We start from the raw sequence: 24,310 nt of genomic DNA on the forward strand, positions 1-24,310 counted from the left end.
CCTACAGTTTGTGTAATGGTGTGTGTGCACATACTGTATGTGTGTGAAGGGCAAACAGTTCCACCTTTTACTGTCAGACAGATGACACAGCCCTCCAGGTGTGACTGACACACACACCCGCACACACACACATGCACACACACACGCAGCCCCCAGGTGTGTCTGTCCCGCAACCAGAAGGTGTGACAGGTTGAAACAGAGAAGATGGATGAATAGAGGACAAATAGTGACAGAGTGGCTCAAGACTGAGGAGGGAGTGTTATCCAAACTTCTAAAGTCATTCATTTAGATAGACTTCTCTGCGAGTCTGAATACTTTTCTTTTCGCTATGTCATGTTGTTAACGTGTACAACTTGCATGCGCTGGTACAAGCCCAATACCATATTTTGAGCAACTCTGTACCCCTGTACTCAGTGTATTTAAAAAGAATCTATGAAAAACAAATCAGCAAAAATGATGAGGTGAAATACTACATTAATTGTTGTGTCTTTGTTGTGTTTTCTATTTTTGATGCCGCATCCCAACTTTTTTTGCAATCAGGGTTGTAAATATCAAACAAATCATATGAACTGTACATCGTGTGTGTATGTGTGCATGCATACCTGTATATTTTGCGATGATAGAGATCACACCAGAACATCTTGTTGGTGGACACGTCTACATCCAGGGCGACTGCGTTCTTCAGCGTGGGAACCACCTGTGCGTATTCACTCTTCAGCAGGTCAATGCGACGGATCTCATGACGGTTGGTGAACATCAGGTACGGACTCAATCCTGTTGGAGAGGCAAAAGACATTCATGCCATGATTAAATTCGATTTACTCTTTGAGTTTAGCAAGATTGGAAAAGGGGCCACCAACCTCAGGAGGTCAGCAGAGACCCTTGATGGCCATTAACCTACTATTGTAACCCCAAAGGAGTGCATTTATCATTCTCGACCCACTCTCTACTAGACATGGCTCATTTGCAATTTTGTCAATCATGAGTGTCCTGACCTTGACATTGATACATAAATTGTAGCGCACACCCCCCAAACCTGTTTAAAGGTGAACCTGTATATTAGCATCTTTCTTAATGTGCAGTCCACACGGTTCCTGGGCCTCAGACAGGCAAGGTCACAATGACTTTGTGCCAGTGCTGCTCACTGGCAGAACAGTTAGATGTAATTACATGCTGTCATGTGTTACCAGGTTAACAAGACATGAAAATTGTCAATGTCACTGATGTTTATAACAAGTTTTGCCCTGCATTAGTTTGCAACATTTAACACAAAACATTCCGTCTGACAAAAAGTGTTGTTGACATTGAGCTTGAAAAGTGGCCGCTGCAAGCAGCCATCCATCCATCCATCCATCCATTCATCACCTGTAACAGATTTGCCTGGTCATGGGGGATAGGAGCCTGTCTGTGTAGGGGCATCTTACTGTCTGAATAACCCATCCTTTAAATAGCAGGAAACAGACTTTCTGCTGCCTCAAGATAGCAATCCACCATCAGTGCGCCTGACCACAGCTCACTTACAGACCAACACACCCAGGGTGGGCGCAAGTACATTTACTACTGACACAATGTGGCCTCTGAGCATGAAAATGACAACTACATTTGTCTGAAACTAGCAATGACGGTTGCACTGCACTGTATGCTGGCTTGTACCAAGTGTATGAGAGAGCTCTGCATCTCAAATCATCATCCCTTCCCTTTTTCCCCTATGACATGTATTTCTGCAGTACTGTTAAAAAACTACACATACTGATGTCTACAAAGACACTGTGTGTGGTGTAGAGTTGTTGATTCTTATCCTCAAGAGGGAACATAATGTAAGAGGTCTTGCTGTACTATTTAGGACCTCAAAGCATGTATTTTTGATGTTGTGAGCATAAATAAATGATCTAAATAGACCATGCAAAAGAAAAATAGTTTGCACAGACCATCCTTTTCAGCACAACATAATGCTGCTCACTTAATTATTCACGCAATTATGCTCTGCAGGCAGCAAAGTAACGCATACATTATGTGAGGTGGCCAAAGAATGTTTAAAAAGGACACATCCATTTATAGAGCAGTGTGTTTGAATGTGTGTATGTGAGTGTGTTTCCTGCTCCTGGATGAAATAATACAGCACAATGTGCAGGTGGATAAAGTAGCCCCAAAACTAGACATGACGCATCGTCTATTTTTAGTGGGGCAGCATGTCAGAAGTGTGTTTTTGGGTTGCCTTCTTCAGGTATGTGCTCTTTGCCGGCACATCAATTACCTGGGGCACATTTCGCAGTGGGCTGAAGGTGAACATGACTCAGGCATTTGAATACTTCGCCAGCAGTCGACGAGGTCAACTGTACTACACGTAGACATGAAAATGTTGTTCATGCACATGCCTGAATACAATATTTTCACCTTTACACTGCACTCTAATAATTTCCCTTTATTCACTTCATTTTAATCGACTGCACTGTTTTTTCCCTAGATTCCTGTCTATCTTCCTTACTCTCTCTTGCTCTCTCTTAATCTTTGGCTTTCTTCTACACAAATACCCACCCATCTCATTTTCTAGCTTCTTCCCTTCATCCTCATTTCTCCTCTCTTCCATCTGTCATGTTACGCTCCTCTCCACACTGTCCAGTAAAGCAGAAACGCCGCGCACAGAGACAAAGTCAGGCAACAGTCACACGTACATACACAGGTACACACACACACACACACACACACACACACACACACACACACACACACACACACACACACACACACACACACACACACACACACACACACACACACACACACACACCCATCCCTCAATAGGTTTCCTCAGCACTGGTTTAATATGGGCTACTGCACAGGGAGAAAATATTACATCTCTACTACTGTTTGGATCCAATCATTTTCGTCTGACTTCTAGGTTTGCAACCATCAATTTCACCTGCTTGCGGGGGGGGTTAAGAAAGAGTCTGGCACAACAAATGTGATGGATGCAGCCACTGTAGAGTCATGGAAAAAAGAGGAGTAAGAGGATGTAATTAGGGGAGGAAGCAAGAAGGAAGAGACATCAACAGACCAAGTGACAGCAGGTGGGTGATGTGAAAGGGAGAGAAACCTGTGGGAAAGACAAGATGAGAAAAAGAGAGTATGAACATTTTGGAAGTATGTATAATAAGGACAGAAATAGATCTGACTTGTCTTTCATCAATCCCCAAGACATTTTCAAGACAGCGTCTCTTATCCCTCATCACTGTTATCACGGCAGTATGTCGTCCTCCAGGCAAAAAAAAAGCTGAGTCACTATTTTCTTCAGGCCATGGCACTACAGATGTCATCAAAAAGTGCAATATTATCTCTCCTCAATACATTCCAGCAGAGCAACAGTCGGCTTTCTTAATAAGAAGAGGGTTCCCTAGATATATTTTAATCTGTGCTGCCAGTTCGGGGCCGCTCTGCGCCGTTAGCCAATTAAGATAATGCAGCGAAAAGATAAATACGGGCTGGGGAAATGCCGTCAGGCACTGCAGGAGCATTGATTTGATTCACAACAAAGCAGATGTTTATGTTGTCCAGCTATGCAAAGCAAGAGGAAAAATCCAACATAAAGACAAGCGGAAAGGTCAGACATAACGTATGAAATTCTGTGGGATGATGGTGATGTGTAGTTGCAGGCAGTGTGAATGGAACCAGACTGTATAAGGTTATAAGGATGATTTTATGTCCAAAAGTAGACATACACGTCTAGGTCATGATTGTTAAGACATGCACAGACTGTGCTAGTATATATAATGATGAATAGATGTTCCAGCAGATAACAGAAACAGACTTTCTGTCAACTTGTGTCAAATGTCAAAAAGTCATCCTGCTTGCATTCCACACGACAAAGCAAAGTTATATAACACGTCATTATTTCTGTGGTTGAAGGCCAGAGTGTCCATTGCATATTGCCACATAGTTTTCTAATGAAAGTATCAACATTTCTATTTCTATTTCTATCGAGGATGCACCCGTTCAAAAGGAGACTCTGTTCATTCATTCATGTTTAACACCGAGTCACAACTGGGACTTCAGGTTGTATAACCAATATTTCCGACTGTTTAGGCGGCCAGAATAAAATGTTCTTTGCTTGTCCATTAAAAGCCTAAAACTGCAGGCAAAACTTCTGAGATGAGGCCTGACAGCATTCCACAACATCTTCACTCCCATGGCAAAATCTTTTGACAATGAGGAAAATCTGACCACTGCTTTAAACCCGGTTTTGAAAAGTGTGTGCTCAAACTGTCAAATGTGGCACAAACTTCTCTTGGCACTGTTGTAAAGCCCACAGTATACTATATATGTGAGTGAGAACAAGGAACAAGCGAAGCAAACAAGAGAAAGAAAGCAAGACTATGGTCCACAGGCAGTTTGTAAGTGTCCTCTGCGTCATTGTGACAGTGTGTCCTGCTTGTATCAAACCAGTTTGTGTGTGTACCTGCTATACTGTATATATTACAACTTTCTTCCATTTCTTCAATTCTGTCTGTAAATTTCATTCCTATATTTGACTCCTTTCAAGGACTCTTCTGTTTGCCATCATATGTGAATGTATCCTGTATTCATACAATACTCAATACAACCATAATTGGACCCCATAACCACTGCTCCTGAATTAGTAGCAATTTACCGTCCCCACTAAATTACTACTAGGTTATCAGTCGCAAGACTTCCGTGATATTTCTTCCATTTATCTACAGTATATATACTGTATGTTTCATATAGCATATGGAATCATGTTTTGAGTTATACTTTATTGTTAAGCATCTTGAAAATGGTCAAATTCATCAATTACATGGATGGGTCCTCTCACTCTGCCGCCTCTTTTGACCAATATCAGTGCAGTAAAAGAAAAAGTTTGCTGACATGTCCTCAAACTTACAGAAGTCGCTTGCCATTAATGAATCCTGGCTTCATGTGCAGTAAAAAATCCCATTCAAGTCTCATAAATTATGTAAAATTAGATCGTTGTATCGATTCACATATTTGCTGATAAGTGATTTCAGGCCGTATTGGAGGCAATTCTCATACTGGTATCATATCGTATCTGTGGGTTAACAAAGCAAAAGTACAACCTTTATCCACTTAGCCCACTGAATAATGGGGGACAGGTGTTATTTCCTATTTTCATCCCTCTGTTTCTCTCAGTCTTGGCAGCATTAAAAAAAATCATTTCTGTTTCAAGAAATTCCTTTCAAGAAACTTCTGTTTGTGTGGACTGGCAGTTATTCTCATACCTCATACATAAACTCCCACACTCCTCTCTTGCGCTCTCTCTTACACACAATAATAATAACCGGAGTTGACGACTCAGTGAGTGGCATCACATCCATAAAGGTGTAAACACAAAAACAATGAATGCAATTAGTGTAGAGCAAGGCTTTCTTCTGGGGACTTAATAGACGCTGCCATGTACTAATAAAAAAAACACGCGCACACACACACACACACACACAAATACCAGCTTAGAAGAGTGAACACATTATGACTCCAACCTGGGACTTTACTTTTAATTAGCATAGCTAGTGTAATAGTTGCATATTACTGTGAAATTAATCTGCAGAGCCTGAAACCACGTGTTAGGATTATAATGCGAAGCACTCTCTGTATGCTGGAGAGGACGTAGAGTAGTGTTTATTGCTAAGCTGTGCTTAACTCCTCTTACAGTTATCTGCATAGACTCAACTTGCACTAACTACAACAACCACGGAAACGTATGGAAACATCTTTATATGGCATTGCGTAACTTCTGGATGACATTGTGTTTTGCTGTGTGACTCCGTGACAGAAGCACAAACAACATCCTGGAATTCCGCAGTCTGTATCTTCTATATGTGCAATTTGTCACTGTTTGTGGATGAACTTTGACGTGACTCCACAAAATGACAACACGTGCATTTGTGTGCCCAGACTCAAAAGTGTGCATGTGTGCTGATCGGGTGAACATATACATCATGTGTGGAGTTCATTGGCAGACGTAGCTTCATTAAGTCCACATTACGTTAGCTTCACTAAACAGACATCTCTGCATTCATAGTCCCATTCCTGTTTGTGCCTCTGAATAACTAAAGCTCAACATAAACAATAATCCTGTCACATTTTCTGTCTCGTTCTCCTGGCCACGCTATAACGTGCCGCTGTCAACAGTGCGGATGCATCACTGCATTACTTCACTGAGCAGAGAGATATTCATACAATGCATCCATATTTTTTCCATGTAATTTTCCCTATGCTTTGCTTGTCATCCTTTCTAATAAAGGCCTTGGCCTGACAGAGACTGTTTGCTCTGCCGAATGGTAATAAAGATTCACACAGAAAGACATAAAGCAATCAGTGGTGGTTTTTATGCCATTTAGCTTGAGAGTGAGAGCCTGTTTTCTGCTCTGAGCTCTCTCATTACCAGACCAGTTCACCCTATAATGACTCAACCTAAGACCGATGGCGTTAATCACTAATAACTCTTTTCCCTCCCTTGTCTCACAAAGAAAAGCTCATTTGGTATGTAACTCAATCAAATAAAGGTTCCAATCACAATTCAAGTAAAGGGGTAATTGTGAGCAAGAGGCTGACTCCTATAGAGCTAAATAATGAAGATAAAACTATGATGAGGCTTTGATTAGAGTTGATCATCCTCTCCAGGTCTCCAGGTATCTTTCTATTCTTTTATTACCAACAATGCTGAAGATTCCGTTTTCAGCACTGTTAGATGTCAAATACAGTATATATAAACATTTGTCAGGACATCACTCCACATCAGAAGCTCTAATTTGTCAGCAGGAAACGTTATCTGCAGGTGTAAAAATGGTTGTTGGCAAACGGCGTTGTTATCAGTGAAGCCAGCGATAACAGACTGAGAATGTGGGGACTGATTATAAACACCCAGAATTCACAGGGAGTATTTCAAAATGCAGTCCTGGGTGCAGCTAACAAGCTACAGCTGAATCTCCACTTCAGGATTTAGGTAGATCTTTTTTTCCCCAATACCATCCTTACACGGCAGATCTTTGAGGACACTATTTTATTTTCATTCACACCATTGCTTGGCGTGTTTATCCAGGCCAACGAGGGGTACAGACCCTGCCTGTGTGCTATATTGAGCGGGCAGGCCCCCTCCCCACACAGCATCTTTCCCTTGACACTCCAGGGAGAGCAGAGGCAGCTGGCTGCAAACTTTTCATTAGTGGGGACTGCAGAAAAATGTGGCAAATATTTATCTTTGAACAGATTGATGTGCGGGGCCTGCATACAAAGCAAGTCTCCCATTTCACAGAGTCCCACAGTGTGAGAATAGTGTGGGATGTCGGTAGCTAGGGGTGCTAGAATGGGAAGGTAATTGGTGTGTATATAAGAGTTGGCCTCTATGTGTAATTCCTTTTAAGCACATGTGTGATCTTGAGTGTATTTTGGGGTACACCATCCATCTATGACAGTGTGTGTCTTTACCTGCACAAATGGGTGCGAGCGTGTGAGATAAATGACTCACCCACGGCTTTGCAGGTCTTAGAGGCAGGGTCCATCTCGTAGCCCTCGTAGCATTCACACTTATAATCTCCTTTGTAGTTGATGCAAATCTGACTGCAGGCATCTGGGTTTTCACATTCATCTATGTCTGTGAAGAAAAACATACAGCAAAAACATGAGGATCAAAACACAAAATCATTTTTTGTAAGATGAGTCAGAAATATTGCAAGAAAAGCACATGTTCACCATCTAGCCTGACTTTGATTCTTCAAATTGATTTTTTCTGGCGAAGAGTTTCAATAGACAGGATAGATCTTGATTTGAGAAATGTGAATGCTATCACTTGTTAAATTATTATGAGATCAGTACTGAGAACGTTGTTGCTTTTAAGACATTTTTTTTTGACAGATACAGTCAAGCCACGTGCTTTGCTGGACTTGACTCTTCCTTAACCTTCCACAGAATATTTCAAACTGTCCAGAGAGACTCTGTCAGTACATAAAAGCACCTTAAACTAAATAAAACCATGACGAATAAGTCCAAAGATTTTGGGGACTGCATGTTTGTCAGCCACCCACAGCCTCATGAAAAGATCAATAGCACTGATCTCACTGAGATCAAGATTTGGGATGTGTTTAGTCTAGCTTAGCACCAAGATGTGAGCACAGGAAATGGCTTCCCTGTCTCTGCCTAAAGTAAACCAAATATTTTTTCAAGCAACTTTAAAGCTCGCTCACTTATGCTTTGTATCTTTTAAATAAATAAATCTAATTTGTTGAGGGGAAGAAAGGGAAAAATCTGGCATTGTAATTTCACAGACCTTGTTTTGAGCGATTTGGATTCAATTCCTCTTATTTCATTCCCTCCCCTCCTCAGCACTTTGGAATGGTTTTCATTGAGAAACAATGGTGGGGTGCTTAAACTGTGTCCATTGATAAGTCATCACTGTGATGTCCCAAAGTCTCAAATGCACCATCTTTGTGGTGTGTGTGCATCAGTTTCTGGAGCTTAATGAGGCTCAGGTGTGAAAACACAGAAACTGCGAGAGTGCAGAAAAAAACTGAGTCACTGTGGAGACGCCAGTTTTGTGACATGTTACAGGACGCTACTGTAGCCATACAAACCTTCTACTTATGAAGTTTTGTGGAAAACCAGTTTGTTTATTTTCAGGACTCCAACATGTTGGATTTCTCAAGCAGTAGCTGAATGCTTAGTGAGCATCAGAAATATATTTACTTTAGTCAAACTGGATTAAGAAAGATGGATTTTAAGACGAATAAAACCATAACACTGTCATCGTGGATGAAGTGCTCTAAAAATATATACAATAGAAAGCTAAACTGTTCTCGAAATCCACCAAGGTCTTACAGAATATTTCAAATTCTGTGTATTTAATAAAGGAAATTCAAAAGTAAACATGTTCATATAAATCACTTTCTTGCCAGTTTGCACCGCAGACTTTGTTCATCACTGGACACAAATCGATGACACTGACTTCATGTATTTCATATAAAACAAGCACATTTTCCAATACTATTTTTCAAAATGCTCCTTTTACCAGAACCTTTTTAAATATTTGGTTTTGTGATCATATCACTCTCAGGGAGCACCAATGGTCTGTTTTCTAGAGCAGACGAGGGAATACAGGGTTTGACTGAACAATAGACATGGTCTTCTGCATTAAAGCTGTAGTTTAACTCCTTTTTCTTTACCTCCACAAGTCTTTTTGTCCAGGAGTTTGTACCCAGAGGGACAGTCGCACTCATAGCCAATTCTCTGGTCCCTGCAGATGTGGGAGCAGCCGCCATTGTTGTCTGCACACTCATTCATGCCTGCAGAGAGAGAGAGAAGGGCAGCAGGGAAGAGGGACAGAACAGGACAAGCACAAGAAAAAAAAAAAACTTCAGAAGGCTTTTGGACAAAAGCACTTCAGTGTAGAGTTGGACAGGAAGACAAAGCATCCAAAGTTTGTGCGTGTGTGCAGTTTTATTCATCCTGCCAGTTAAGATAATTTCATCCTGTCAAGCGTCTGTGTACATGTCAAATTTCCATTCAAAGGCATGGAACACTGAGCTTGAAAGCAGTGTGTTAAGAGAGACAAGTATATGTGTGTGTACGGTTTATTCATGGCCCTGACCGTGTGTTCGTGGCCTACGGGCACAGTCTCAGCCAAATGCGCCTGGAACGATCCATTCCCCAACAGGGAGCTCGGCCACGTGTACCAGGTGTCACTCAACTATGATGTCCATTGTTACACATGCTGTCCTTCATCCTCTCATCTCACCCTCGGTTTTCTCCTTTTTTGTTTTTAGCAGAACAGATTGGACTCTGTCTCAGTCATGCTTCCTCTATGTCGCTGCCTTTTCGTATCTATTTCCGCACCTCCATTTATTCCTTTGTCTTTCAACTACTCTCCTGGGAGTAGGGAGGTTTTGCCGCACAAAGCTAAAGCTGGTACTTCATTACCGGTTTACATTAAAGATTTAAGCTTCAAGGCTACAGGTTCTGCTGCGAGACAGTGAGAATAAGAGGGAAAAACACTGAGAACAGATATTGAAAGAGAGTGACAGAGAAAAAATGAAGTAGAGACTTTGAAAGATTAATGAGATATTTCACCAAATGAAGGCTGTAATTTACAGAAGACAGATCAGATAGTGACACATCAGCTCAGTATAAACATATTAAAGTCAAAGAGAGTGAAAAAAACCCTTTAAGCTGAATCGTTTTTATCTAGCAGAACAGCTACAGAACACGCTAAAAGCCAAAAGTATGTGGACATTCCTGTCGACATTTGGATGCTTTTGTTCAACTCTTAAAGAATAGTCAAAATGGATGAAGCCAATGTAGGAATATCCTCCTTTTAGTCCTTCATACTATGATACAAATTACCAAGATGCTGGATTCAATGTCCTTGCCTGTTACACATATATGTCCCTCGAACTTTGTTTCCAGCTTTTCAAAAAAGAAATACAGTCTAGTGTTCCTTACTTTTAGTTACATTATGGATCTAATATGTCCACCTATTGAGCATACAGTATAGTATTTGTTAGTTTTTGACCACTAATACAGTGTTTTTTTCATATTGTGCATACACACAGGTTTCCCATCCCCGGGGGGGAAAATGTAATGCGCTGGTCTGACGACATATGCTGCCAATCCGTACGGTAGAGGGCAAGGGACTTGTTACCTTGTGCCTGAGCACTTTCAACCATCAAGTGCAACTGAACACTTGGAAAAGCACTTTCAGAAGAAGGGTGAGTTAAAAGTCAAGCACACACTATGTGTTTTAGTGAGTCAAACTGATTATAAATAAATATTTTACCATTTTACATTACTTTGGCCTGATCTTGGTTAAGGAACTTTTACATTCTAAATGTTGAAGATAACGGCAGTTGTCAGGTACAGCTTTCTGCCTTGAGACACACTGAACATCATGTTTAACATTAATGATATGGTTACAGGGCAATCTCATTACAGTGTGCCTGCCTCGAGATCAGAGCTCCCTGAAAGGGCAGAAGACTTGCATGTCATTTTATGCCCATGTGACTGGCTTGAGAGTGAAATTTCCTTGAGTAATCTCAAAGAGTTCTGCTTGTACATATACTTGAGTAACATTTGACCCACACAACACAAGTTACAGTACTGCAAATGCAATCAAATGATCTACATTTGCTTGATAGATTTTATTAAACGTATGTTTTTCTCAACTGCCTCAACTGTAGCTGCATTGCTTGTGATGTGAGATCCGTGACTGAAGCTCGCTAAGTGGTAATTATCTATGGTGGGAGGATAACGTGCGTGATTCCTTATGGGTAATGTAGTCAGGTCACGTTTTTCTGCCTAAGATCGCACTGGAGGGCAGAGGAGCTTGGGTCTTTGATCATAACAAGACAGTTGAGAGATGTCCTGATTTACCCTGCCTTGATCAAATAAAGCCCCCTTCGCTGAGAGGAGTGACCACCCACATTAGAGGCAGTCAATGATGCCTGGGTAAGTGTGAGTACATCAGTGCTGTTACACCACTAGCAAGTATGCACATATATGTATGCCTGAGGTGGTGGGAGAACTCATGAGCGTGGAGAGAGACAGAGAGAAATGATCTTACCGCACTCCTTCACGGGTTCATCAGACCAGTCCTTGCAGTCTTTGACATTGTCACACACCTTGCTGCTGTCAATACACTCCCCGTTCTTACAGCGGAATTTTCTTGGCCCATCGCACTTTGTAACTGTGGTGAAGACACAACACATTACAATGTTAGGAATGGGGATTTTCAGTTGTAGAGTAGTTGTCATAAAAATTCCTATGTAGTTGAATCAAATATATTTTTTGCAACAAATATTTTGAGGGGCTGTCAGATCCAAAAGAAGTACATTTTTGTTTAGATAGATTTGGTAGATTCAGTGAATGTGTGTGTGTGTGTGTGTGTGTGTGTGTGTGTGTGTGTGTGTGTGTGTGTGTGTGTGTGTGTGTGTGTGTGTGTGTGTGTCATAAAATGCTGGCAGTTTGTCACATCGTGTTCACAATACATGTTCATGATCAAAGTTTCATATCTAGCTGCAGGGTGAAAAGGCTGCCAAGCCAGTGTAACAGTTTGCGACTGTGTTTTAACGTGTAAGTGTGAAACCACTTGATATCTTTAAGGAGGTGTTGCTTGGTGTGTGTGGCAAAAGCTCCCTGGTATTTTTGATGAGAAGCTGGGACATTTCCAGCTGTGTTTGTAGCTACCACAAAAGGTATTTTCAGTCAAAACCTGATCTTTTCCTAACCCTTACCAAGTGTTTTTTCTTACTAAACCTGACCAGACCATAAGCACACGGTGTCACACCATAAAATACAAAACTGAGCCTACAGATGTGAAAAATGTCTACATCTCAGCGCTTTGCAGAAACTTACTATATATTATCAAATGTATCCTGGTGATAGAGGATGTTGTGTCCCTTTACAAGCAATATTGTAAAAGGTAGATTTGGTTTCCGCAGATAGTCAGTCTGTAAGTTTACAGTTTTGGCTTTCAGTAAGAGCTCTCAGGCACTGCTAACAAATAAATGAATTATTCATTGCAAAGAACTGGAGACAAATCTGTATGCGGTTATATGTAAGGTTAGAGATGCTTTGTTGATATTTTAATGGTGAAGCTAATTAAGGATAATACACAGATATGCCCACAGCTGAGAAATCATGTCAAGTATTCACGATTTTTCAAAAAGAACTGTTTATTGAGGGCAGGGTTTGGCATTTACTTAAAAGGATATTCCGGTTTAAGTTTAATCCATAGTCTAACACACTGTAACCCTGAGTAAGACCTCCCCTCGAGAGTTCAAGTTTGCATACCACTAGCTCACGTAGTTTTAGCAACTGCAGAAATGCCCGCACGATAACAATACATTACAGTATATGCCTCCAGCAAGAAACTGCCACCAAAAGCCACAAATAATGCTCAGAACAGTGCCAAACTTCAACATCAGTACAAATAGGGTCTCAGCACATAGATCGAGTCATCAAACCTCTGCTAGCTTAGCCAGATTTGTATTGTAAAGTGAACACAACTCGCCACTTTCCTGCCGCAGCTTCCTGTTGTGGGGAAGTCCCTGCGAGTCGATTACCGAGTGTGGTTAGAAATGCTCAATTCCTTTCTTTTCCCTATCCGCTCTCAATAATAACTGTTATAAGCTGGTAGGTAAGAGACATATGAACTTTGATTGCATTTCCATGGAGTAATAATCATACATTTTCATCCTTGAGCTGCGGAATTCCACTGCACTCGGTAATCGACTCGCAGGGCTTCCCTACAACAGGAAGCTGTGGCAGTGGTGAGCTGTGTTCACTTTACAAAAGAAATCTGGCAAAGATAGCTGCTGTTTGATGCCTCGAACTATGTGCTGAGACCCTATTTGTACTGTTGCTGAATAAAGTTCGCAGCCATGCAGTGTCTGAGGATGACCTTGAGATGTTCTCGGTGCCACACTGTGTAAACTGGTGGTTTAGTGACATCACTTTAACTTTAACAAACATCGCTTTAACTTGTTTGCAAGTGCTGTGCTCAAGCACATTTCACTGTTATGCCATTAGTGTCCAGACACGTACTGAGACTCTTTAAATAATATGACATTGTGGTCTCTTAGCCCCTGTTCCTCTTTGTCTTTGTTGCTTAAGCAGTGCAAAACTTTCTTCCGTGGTGCTGATTCAACTGGTGCAGCCAACTGCAGCCATCTGTGCTCCTTTGTGCTGCCTGTGAACCTCGCTAGTAACATTGTAATTGGATAGACTTTTTAGGGTGGACCAAATGCATGAAGGTGATGATGAAATGAAAATGAAAATGAAATATGGATAAAAACATTTGACCTTAAAAACATTTGAGTTCTTCCATTATGTAAGGGACAATGGATATGATGCAAGTGTGCAGGAAGTTGTTTGCATGTCATCTGAATCTTACCGTTGACACAGCCCGCTTCATCGCTGTAGTCTGGACAGTCATGAACTTTATTACACTGTTTGGTGCCGTGGATGCAGGATCCATCACCACATTGGAACTCATCAGGTCGACATGTGAGCAGAGCTGAGGGACACAAACCAAAGACATATTGTAGATTAGCAGATTAGTAAAAATATAATCTATCAGTCTCATTAAAGAAAGCTAGTGGCTCATAACTCATGATAAAACATTGTCAAAAATATGAGATGAAAACACATTTAGCCCTCTGCAAAGGCAAAGACAATGCACACACACACACAAAACACGCATAGACCTTCACAACATTCATCCCATCATTTCTCAGCCTCAAGTGTATCTATGATGATGTGTATGTGTGTGTTCGGTTCGTGTTTTGCTTCTTTCATCAGGCCAACTTGGAGTGCGTTCCAATCCAACAGTAATCAGTCATACACAACTCTTACCTGCACAGAAAAAGCCCCAGTGGAAATGAAAACCAAGCAGGTATTCATTCACTGTCTGAGGAAATCCCACATCTTGTGACCTATTGAGTATGTGTGTATGTGCAAGTGCGTACGAGCATTCGCTTGTGCTCGCTCAAACAGCAGAGGGCAGTTTTATTTAACTCATTCGTCTTTTTAACTGGCTGTTTAATTATTCATGTGTTGTGTTTTGGACTGGCTCTGCCATGGGAACGGAGGCAGACTTGATCAATGGCTGTGGAGGCTACAAAAATGGGCGGCACACAATCAGGGTATTGGAAAATATGAAACAAAACCACCACACACCGTTTCACACCAAGTGCACATAAATCCACAAATTTCCCGTGACTGAGAAGACTCATGCAGTACAGACGCATCAAATGCATATATGCAGCCGGATGGTGCACATTTTCATGACCACACAGGGAAGCTGACTCAAGACCTCTAAAGCTAAAAATAAAGATAATGTCATATTAATGCTAAAATCAGCAACGTGCAGAAGACATAATCCTGTGCCATCGCAAAATGTGCTGATTCTTTCAGCCAAATGATTGGTAGCCTGGAGCTCAGCTAATTATGATAAATCCCCAGGATGGATAGGAATAATAACGGATTGCCATCTGCAGAAAAGTTGGCAGGTGAGAAAGGAGAGAGCAAACTACAAATACAATTTGACCATTCCTCATTTACATTAACCTCCTGTCACCCTGCTCACAGCCGCTTGTCTCAGTATGTCTGTGAAATAATGCAATATTATTGAGACAGATGTTTCAAATAAGATGGCAGATAATAACCAGGGGATGGGTCGGCAGGAACAAGAGGGGGAGGAGAGAACAACCTGGAGATATGCAATGATTCTCACATTTCAAATTTACATTGAAATGTTGCACCTCCCTCAGCTGAGCTCTGCCAGCTCATTTACATTACACAGACATCTAAAACTATTACATCTTGTTTAACACAAACCTCCAACCGCCCACTTCTCTTCACAATGTGATGAGCATGCACACAGACCCGATGAAACACATATACTACACACAGCTCCCGTCTCATCATATCTGAAAAAGCAAACATGGTTATTGAGACGGATGATTCCACTGCCACAGGTAGACCAGACGGGCTGCTTCACTTGCTGTCACTCTGTCAGAAGACTCTGTCATCCATGTTAAATCATGTTACTGGGTTTGTTTTTGTTTATATAAAAACCTACTGTGTATATTGAATTTATGTCATCATTCCCATCAATCTCAGACCTGGAAAAACTGACCCAGGAATTTACATTTTCTTATTTGAGCAAGCTAGTTAGGAAACTGGTTGCAGCTTCCTGGTAAGTTTAATTTACCTAAAACTAAAATGTAAAATTGCTGACCTAGAACAAAAATCCTTGGAGGGCCAGTTACTTCAGGAAGCCAATTAATTTTCATTTTTTAAATTTTCTACCAATCTCACATATCTAACACAAAGTATGAATATAGAGCTTATGAGCGGGACAGCTTACGAGCTTTAAATACATTACTTATTTGAGCTAATGTTTAGGTAGTACAACAAAACTGGATGACCAAGAATGTGTTATATATTTCTGGAAAACGTTTTGCTTTTATCCATCTAGAATAGATGAAGCTGCAGAGGGAATACAGATCAAATGACCACATAGTGCTAAATGTACGATTCCTGCCCAGAATATTATGACTAAGATGCTGTTTTAACCTTGTTGTCATATGGTATTCACATCAAAACCTATCCTGTCATAAACTGCAACATCAATGAGACCTATATTAATATACAATATGTGCAATAGTCTGTACATTGTAACAACAGGTTGTGCTGCAATTTGTCTGGTTATTCACTTTCAGACTGATTTCAGACTGGAGCGATTTTTATGTTCTGTAACAGCCCTCTATGTTTGTATTTGTGTGTATGCACGGGTGTGGTCTGCAAGTATACATCTATCTGTTGTCTTGTGAAAGTGTGTGTGTGCGTGTGTGTGTGTGTGTGTGTGTGTGTGTGTGTGTGTGTGTGTGTGTGTAGCAGCCCAGTGTGCTTGTTTCATGTCGTATGTGCGAAACTGCTGTCATCTCTCAAAGTGGTGTGTGGGCGTGTGAAGAGGAGACCAGATGGGGGTCTTGCTTGATGATGGACCTTCACCTCCTACACATGCACACGGATGAGCAAACACACACACACACACACACACACACACACACACAGCAAACACACACGGTGAAACACACTTCCTCCTTCTGCTCCAACCGATCACATGGTTGCATGGCAACCTACTCAAGGATCATCATTATAAAGTTAGCATTGATCTTTCTTCAATCAACTTTGGCAGCACAACAAGATTTGTCATGTAGTCTTTGTTAACAATACACGACATGTCAGCCTTTGAAGAATATTCCTCCAGTAGTGGTGAGCCACACACACAGCCATTGTTCCACAATGCAACATGCTTTACTTTTGGTATCTGTTTTAGTGCCTTCATGAAAGGCTACAGCTGGTGGTAACATTTTTAAATTACAATAACATTCAGTAACAAAAAATAAAAATAAAAAATGACCACCTTTGACCAATGACCATAATTACATAGAAGAACCATGACACTGCAAATGGGATAACACATTCCTTCATTACAAAGAACACTGCAATTGTAATTTAGTAGAAAAGCTGTGTCCTAGAGCATATGGAGTGACATCAGTGCTATTCTTAAGAGACCAAAAAATGCAGTCATGGAGTTGTTCCAGGAGAAATTACATTGCCAATGTTTGTTTTAATTGAATATGTCAAAGGTATGACTTTTTTCCATGTGTTTTTCCCAAAGGTCATTAGACAAAAACAACACTGGAGTTTAATGGAATTGGGAAAATGCTCCATTCTTGAAACTTCATGTTAGTAGGATACTTTTCTGTGTTTCTTGATTATGACTAGACGGTAGTTATTTATTGATTCTTTTTAATATCCTTTTGAAGCTTCCCAATAAGGTTTCTTATGTATTAAAATCCAAAAATTTAAAGTTATTATGTTTTAGGGTCAAAATCCTACTTTTTCGTGCACTCCTTCCATTATATTCCACTATTTCCCACGTGATGTAATGTAAGTTTCTGCCTGATGACTTTGCCTGTAAACCCCCCAAACCAACTTGTAATGTGCCTTTCCTCCATCACTGAGAGTAACAGGTCTGCGTCTGTTTGAACATGGCAGGGGGTGTAGTTATACTACACTCAAACATACAGGGCTGGTCAGTGGCCACATGTGTGTTTTCAATCTGAAAGCCAAGCAGCATTTTTTGTTTTGTTTTAACTGTAAATGCCTTTTATTGATGGTTGAGTGTCCATTTTAAAAACCCTGAAGAAAAAAAGTTGGACCTGGAACAACAGCATGTTCCTTTAAATGTCTGTAGAATTACACACACATTTACACACTTGCTTGTCCAAGTAAATGCATTATATTCACAGTTGACTTACGACAATTTGCTTCATCCGATTTATCCTTGCAGTCTGCGTCTCCATCGCACTTCCAGTTCATGTGAACACACTCCCCACTCCCACACTGGAACTCGCCCACCGGACAGCGAGGTTTCTGGGGCTCCGTCCTCCGGCTGCAGCGCTCCATGGACTCGTCTGATTTGTCCTTGCAGTCTGGGTCGCCATCGCAACTCCACAGGGCAGGGATGCACTCGGAGTCATTGCAACGGAACTCGTGCTGGCCGCAGGTGGGCGTCGAGCACTTCTCCTCGTCGCTGGCGTCCCCACAGTCATCGTCGCCATCACAGACGAAGATTGGCGCCACACACTTCCCGTTACGGCACTGGAAATCTTTGGAGGGGCAAGCCTTTGCATCTATGTGACAAAAGGGGCAGGTGGGAAGAGGAAGTTAACATTTTGAGCAGCAATGTTTTTTTAATTTTATTATCATTATCAGTTAGATGCGATCTACCATAAATCTCATGATCATCATTACAGTAGGTCTCTAGAGAGAAATCAAGAGACTAAAGCTGTCGAATAAAGCATGCAGCAACTTGAGCTCCTTCTGAAAGCAGACGGCGCACACAGCATTAAATGGGAGAAAAAAATGAGTTAGAGGTCAGATAGTTAAGTTATCACTGCATATATTCAAACTCCTTGGGGGAGTGTGAATATATTCAGAAATACATCTTTCCCTCCTTCCATGGAGATGGAACGAAAAGACTGTGTTGGTGTTAAAATTTGGAGTTAATGAGCAAAGGGCAATTCCAAATCTTCCTCCTTTGCTCTTGGGCTTGTGGTGTCTGGTGAGAGTAAAAGAAAAGGTTTGATCCAAAGTCACAGAGGTGACTGTGCATTGTGATGAGGAGCAGTTACCGTTAAAGTGAAAAAGGGATAAAGATCCAAGGAGAAAAACAGAAAAATTCGCCTCACGGGAAAAGCAAACATTATTCATTATTCAGTATAAGTAAACATGGTCTTAACTGCAATCACAAAGTCTCAGCCCTTGAATCAATAAAAGCAACCATTATTACAGTGAAACATGCTTGAGAAACGTGAAAGCGTACCATATGAAGCACAAGGTCGGGAGCATATGTGCAGCAGCAATCCAGTATGTGAGAACAGGTGTATAATGAGCAGAGTGGGGGCACAGCTGCAGGTGTCTGCCGCAGTGCAGAACCCCCCTCCACGAGGATTTGTGTGTTTACGTGTGTACAGAAATACCTGAGGAGAGATGTGTATATTCATGTGTGTGATTGTATGAGTAGGCGTTTATTTCATCACCTACAGTACCGCAAGGTTTCCGACAGCTCATCACAAAAACTATGCATAATCTCCAAACTTGAATCTATGAATCTGGGAGGGTCTATCTATGTGCTTTTATGTTTTACTGCCAGACTGTGTGTTTCCTCTTTGCCATATTTAAGCAGTGACGTTATTTAATTCCAGCCAGGTTGGACAAATCAATTCGAATCATGTATTCTGATTTTCAAAAAAAAAATAAATAAAACTTTTGTCCTTTGATGTAACACTCCTCTTTGGGTGACCGACATAACAGCTTCACACTCTCTAGCTGCCCACACAGTGCGCCAAAGGGACTCATTATGATAATAGGCTATTGGATTCCCTGCTAGCTATTACTGCTAGCATGCTAATCATCCCCACTCAGATCTAAGTAATTTAATTAACATAAGCACATAAACAACATCAGCAGCATCCCGACAGAAGCTTAGGTGGTTTGGGGGTCACATGAGGTGTGCACAAAGTTATAAAGTGGTTATTTTAATACTTTCTCTCTGCAAACAGCAGGACGATTTTATGCTTCTAAAAAAAAAATAATAACCCTATTTGCTTTATTCCAGAGAGTGATAATGTTTTTAGCCAGAGTAGCAAAATATTGTTTTTTTTTTTACCACTTTAAATAGTTTTTCATCAAAGCAGAATGCTTGGTCAGCCAGGTGTGTTGGCTATAAACAGCGAGGCTGGGATAAAAAAGCCTGTTAGGGTGGTTATCAGTGGGATACTGAGCTACAAAAAGATAGTTTGCTCTGAATAGCTCTGTTTAGACTAGAGGCAGGTGGTTTGTACTTGATCAAATTTGTGACTCATGGATAAAAACTACTTTAGCTTGAGTTTAAAATACACAGAAACACAGGATGTACTGAACCCAGGCTTTTCACTTTGTCTTTTGTTTCTGTCAGAGTGGTAAGAGAACACAGGTATGTCATTAAAATGAAATTCTCGCCAAAAAGCAACCTAGGCTTTATTTGTTAATATATATGAGTCAAACCTTTGTGTAAAAGCATAATTATGACGAAAGAGGCACTTTTAAGATTTACTGTAGTTTTGTTTTCGGGCAAGCTTATTTTCATTGTAGTGAAAGGGCACTTTTACGCCGCTGTCATGGCAGAACGTGAGTTGTCCAAAAACTCTTTTTAGTAAACTCTGTGTACACAAACAGTGTTCTCAATGCTTGTGTTCATGTGTAGAGACCCTGGTGATACTACGAGCAAAGTTTCATGTTGTGTCGAGCCTTCTTAGTGTTTTAAAAAGAGCGATTTTGATGCTAGTATAAAAGTGCCCCTGCACTCCACTGAAAATGTGCTTGCCAGAAAACGAAACCATGGTAAATCTTAAAAGTGCCTCTTTGGTTGTAATTATGCTTTTAGACGAAGGTTTGACTCATATACATTCACAAATAAAGCCTTGGTTGCTTTTTGGTGAGAGTTTCACTTTAATATAGAAATATGACAACAATATACAGTATAGAGCCCTAGAAATAGACTGGTTGATTGATTAATATGAAGCACTGATATACAGTACAGTCTATAAATAGGTAACCACAAATCATATTGGGTTGAGAAACTGCTTTTTAAACAGTTGAGGTTTTATTCGTCATTTAGTTTTCAAACAAATGACACTTTTGCTACTGTCTGTGATCACTGATATACTTGCTGATGAGTCTCCTAATATGATGACTGCATTTCCAAAAAACCCTGCCGCTTATTGTTTCAAAGTAGATGATATCTCCTTTTCAAATCCATCAGTTCTGCTTTCAGTGCTCTATTCTAAACTAAAAGCCCTTCACTTCTTCTTTCCTCTGAAAGTTTTAGTTCTGTTTGAGGAAGAAGTATAATCATCCTGGTTTTTGCAATACAGGAATTTTGCTTTGACTTTTTAGGTCATCTGGAAGATTTCCGTAGAAATCAGGCAGCTTGCATATAAAAGTACTGTTCAGATGACATGATAATGATGCATTTTGCCATATTGACTCCAAATTATGAATGTGTGACTCTTTCAGATTTTAAACATCAATGTACAGTATATTATATGCTGGTTTCCAGGCTGAAATTCTTGAGTCCACATAGTGCATTTCAGCTGTGTCCCTTGATCCTTCAAGCCCTTGATCCCATCACCTGGCCACGTCAAAGCTGACACATGGCAAAAAGACTTTAATCGATCAGTCAGTGAAGCCGGTCTCTTGGTTAACACAGGCTGAAACCTCAGAAACTGGGACAGGGAAGATCGGAGAGGAGACAGGTGCTCAGAGGAGCAGATGAGGTTGGCTGAACCACTGATAGATTTGGGAGGAGAAACAACATTTTACCACCATAAGGGACCCATCAGTCAGAACAGCAGGCAGGCAGATTTAATATCAGATAATGGCAGAGAGGAAAGATGGCCAGATGTGACAGTTAAGAGATAATATATGGTGGGTTTACAGCCAACCAACTTTGTAATTGTAATCCATATGTTACTATGGAATTCTAGACAAAATGGTAAGAGTTTATGTGGACAGTTCTGTTGGGAAAACTCGGTATTGGCAATCATGTGGATTCAACTAGACAGGCAGCACCCATCCAAACACAGTTGAGGACCAAGAATAGCCCCTACTGGCAATGGTACCCTTTAATGCAGTGCCCAATCAGGACAATCCACCCTCCCACATCACAAAAACGTCACAAAGAGCTCAGAGTGTCTATCTGACCTCCAAACTCTCCAGATCTCAGTCCAATCCAGCATCTGTGGGACTCCCCGGAACCAGTCCGATCCAGGGAGGTAAATGATGTTAAACTTCTACATTAGAAGTGAAAGGGATCAATATCAGCCGTTGAAATGTCACAAATATGTTGTAAAACTTCTGCCGGCTGATAATCCAGCGAGACAAACAGACAAAATATGACAGATGACGCAGTTGGTTTACTTTAAGGTGCTTTTCATGGATGCCCCATTCTAATTTTTACAAAATAAGCGCACAAAGAAAGCTTTAAAAGAATTGAGAAAATCAGATAGTGTTACAGAGCTGGGCTTCTGACTGTTAATTAAAATACAATCATCCAATGGATTATTCTACCAATTCCAATTTTAAATAGGTAATCAGTAACCTGTAACTGATTACATCTTGACAGTAACCTTCCCCACCTGCAGGTGATTGTGTTTAACTCGGGGTTGGAGTTTTCTATCCATCCATCCCCAGACCCTCCACTGGACAGCTAATAGATGGAGCAGGCAGATAGGGCACAACTCATTGACCTTGATCTGAAGGACAACTGAACTCCTCTCCAGCATGGACTAGTCTAAAGCAAGCAGCTATACGTACACACACAAACACACAAACACAAGAAAAGATTAGTAATATCTACTTAGTGCACTTTAACAGAAGTACTAGCACATTCGGGTACAGGTGGAAATAGATTAATAGATTAAATTAGACATGCACTCAAACATGTCATGTTATGTAGAGACACCAAAGCCACACACACACACACACACACACACACACACACACACACACACACACACACACATACACACACTCCAACCTTTCTCTCTGAGTCACTGGGTTTAATGTTTCTGGAGCGTGGAATCCAATCACACTCTAGTCTAACATGTCAGCCACTGAGCCGTGGTGTGGGTGCGTGTCCACTTGTGCACAAGCATACACACACTTTGCGCCCACATTCATGCGCTTGTCACAAACCTGAGTTCACCAGGTGTGCCAGCAGAAAAAACAAGCTACAGATCACAGATCAACTCTAACAACCAGAAATGGAACTGAAACAGTTACTTCACAGTGCTGTACAAAACGCTGCATTTAGCCGTAAAAAGAAGCACGCTCGCTTTCCAATCATCTAAACATAGACACTAACACCTGAAGGCATTTTAGTCCAGACTAGGCTTAATGGGCCATTCAGACAAGTGATACATTCATCTACTCTATGAAATATCAGTGACTTAGCTTTCACTGGACGGGAGCAATAAAAAAATGGATCCGTGGTGAGTCAGGCATGCCTTGTACTGTAAGACACACGAGGGTAATAGCAAACAAATCACCACTGGTATTCATGAGGACTGAACAGAGAAAAAAAATCAAATTCCAAAAGGGGAGGAACAAATTTTGTTCAATTATTCACTGTTCATTAAAATACCATCCCAAACGACAGCCAACACTTCAGTGAGTGTTTTTGATCTGCTGCACAGTTTGACTGCCTGGTGCCTAAAAACCTTATTTTCACATGGAGCTGAGCAGGGCAGCAGACTGAGGAGTTTCCAATATTTGCCACTGTTGTTGCATGACCTGTCACTACTGTTTTCCACTAAAGACCTAACCAGATACAGCAGGATCCCCCTCACCAAAACAAAGGCAAAATGTCCTGTACTACAGAAAAAAAATATGCTATCTATTTATAATCTGCTATTCTATCTGAAGAAGCTAAATGCCATTTTCAAAGAAAATGCTCCTGCAAGGAGCGGTGGTGACGTATTTGTGCAAATAACTTTTGGACTTTTCGTCAGTTTGGTCACTGGAAGATAATCCTCTCCATGCACATTGAAAACTGACGAATTGAACAGTGCATTGCGACATCTCTTCCAAACGGCAACCAAACTCTTTGTCAGGGTCTCTCTAATGAAGGCTGACCCACTTTACCACCTCCACACATACTGGAGGTTAACAGGAAGAACAGATTTTCAGGTAAAATCAGTGTGCAATCACTTGATAAAGAAAATTACATGCTGCCAGTTTTAAATTGCACAAACGTAACTTCACAATCTTACAACATTTTCTTGCACTTCACAGCTGCATGGCACTCAGACACATCCTCATGTGCTGAAAATGTTTTTTTTTTTAGGCTTGTAAGTTAATGTAGCATTCGCTATGTATCAGGCACCATTAACCTTGATATCATTAAAACAGCAAACCGTCAGAGGAAGAAGAGTGCCAGAGGCGTTGGCATCCCCACATCTATAAAAAGATGATTGTGTGGTGCACAGGTTTAGAAATGTTAGTCTGCCACTTAGTTGGGGATTAAACACTAAGAAGCTGTGTGGGGGAGAGAGGAGGAGGACAAGAGGCAGAAGAGGCAGTTTTAGATCAGAGTTTTGATGAAACTCATTCTGCGGGAGTGAATCTGCCCCAAATGTCTGTATGCATATGTGTGTGTGTTAGGGCTGTACAG

General features: G+C 41.0%; 1 protein-coding gene across 12 annotated transcripts in view; it reads right to left on the bottom strand.

The window, feature by feature from the left end:
- Nucleotides 1-24,310, bottom strand: part of lrp8 (low density lipoprotein receptor-related protein 8, apolipoprotein e receptor) — a 181,388-nt gene that overhangs the window by 37,976 nt on the left and 119,102 nt on the right. For all 12 annotated transcript variants that reach the window (XR_005077712.1, XR_005077714.1, XR_005077715.1 and 9 more), the window contains 6 exons: nt 17,853-18,227; nt 13,913-14,035; nt 11,582-11,704; nt 9,189-9,308; nt 7,499-7,624; nt 603-774 (listed from right to left, as the gene is read on the bottom strand). Coding sequence is in view for 5 of the 12 variants with exons in the window: in XM_037114453.1 (XP_036970348.1) it covers nt 603-774; nt 7,499-7,624; nt 9,189-9,308; nt 11,582-11,704; nt 13,913-14,035; nt 17,853-18,227 (1,039 nt within the window). In the remaining 7 variants the exon portion in view is untranslated. The remainder of the gene's footprint in view (nt 1-602; nt 775-7,498; nt 7,625-9,188; nt 9,309-11,581; nt 11,705-13,912; nt 14,036-17,852; nt 18,228-24,310) is intronic.

This window comes from Acanthopagrus latus, chromosome 11, assembly GCF_904848185.1.
Source record: "Acanthopagrus latus isolate v.2019 chromosome 11, fAcaLat1.1, whole genome shotgun sequence".
Classification (NCBI taxonomy): domain Eukaryota; kingdom Metazoa; phylum Chordata; class Actinopteri; order Spariformes; family Sparidae; genus Acanthopagrus; species Acanthopagrus latus.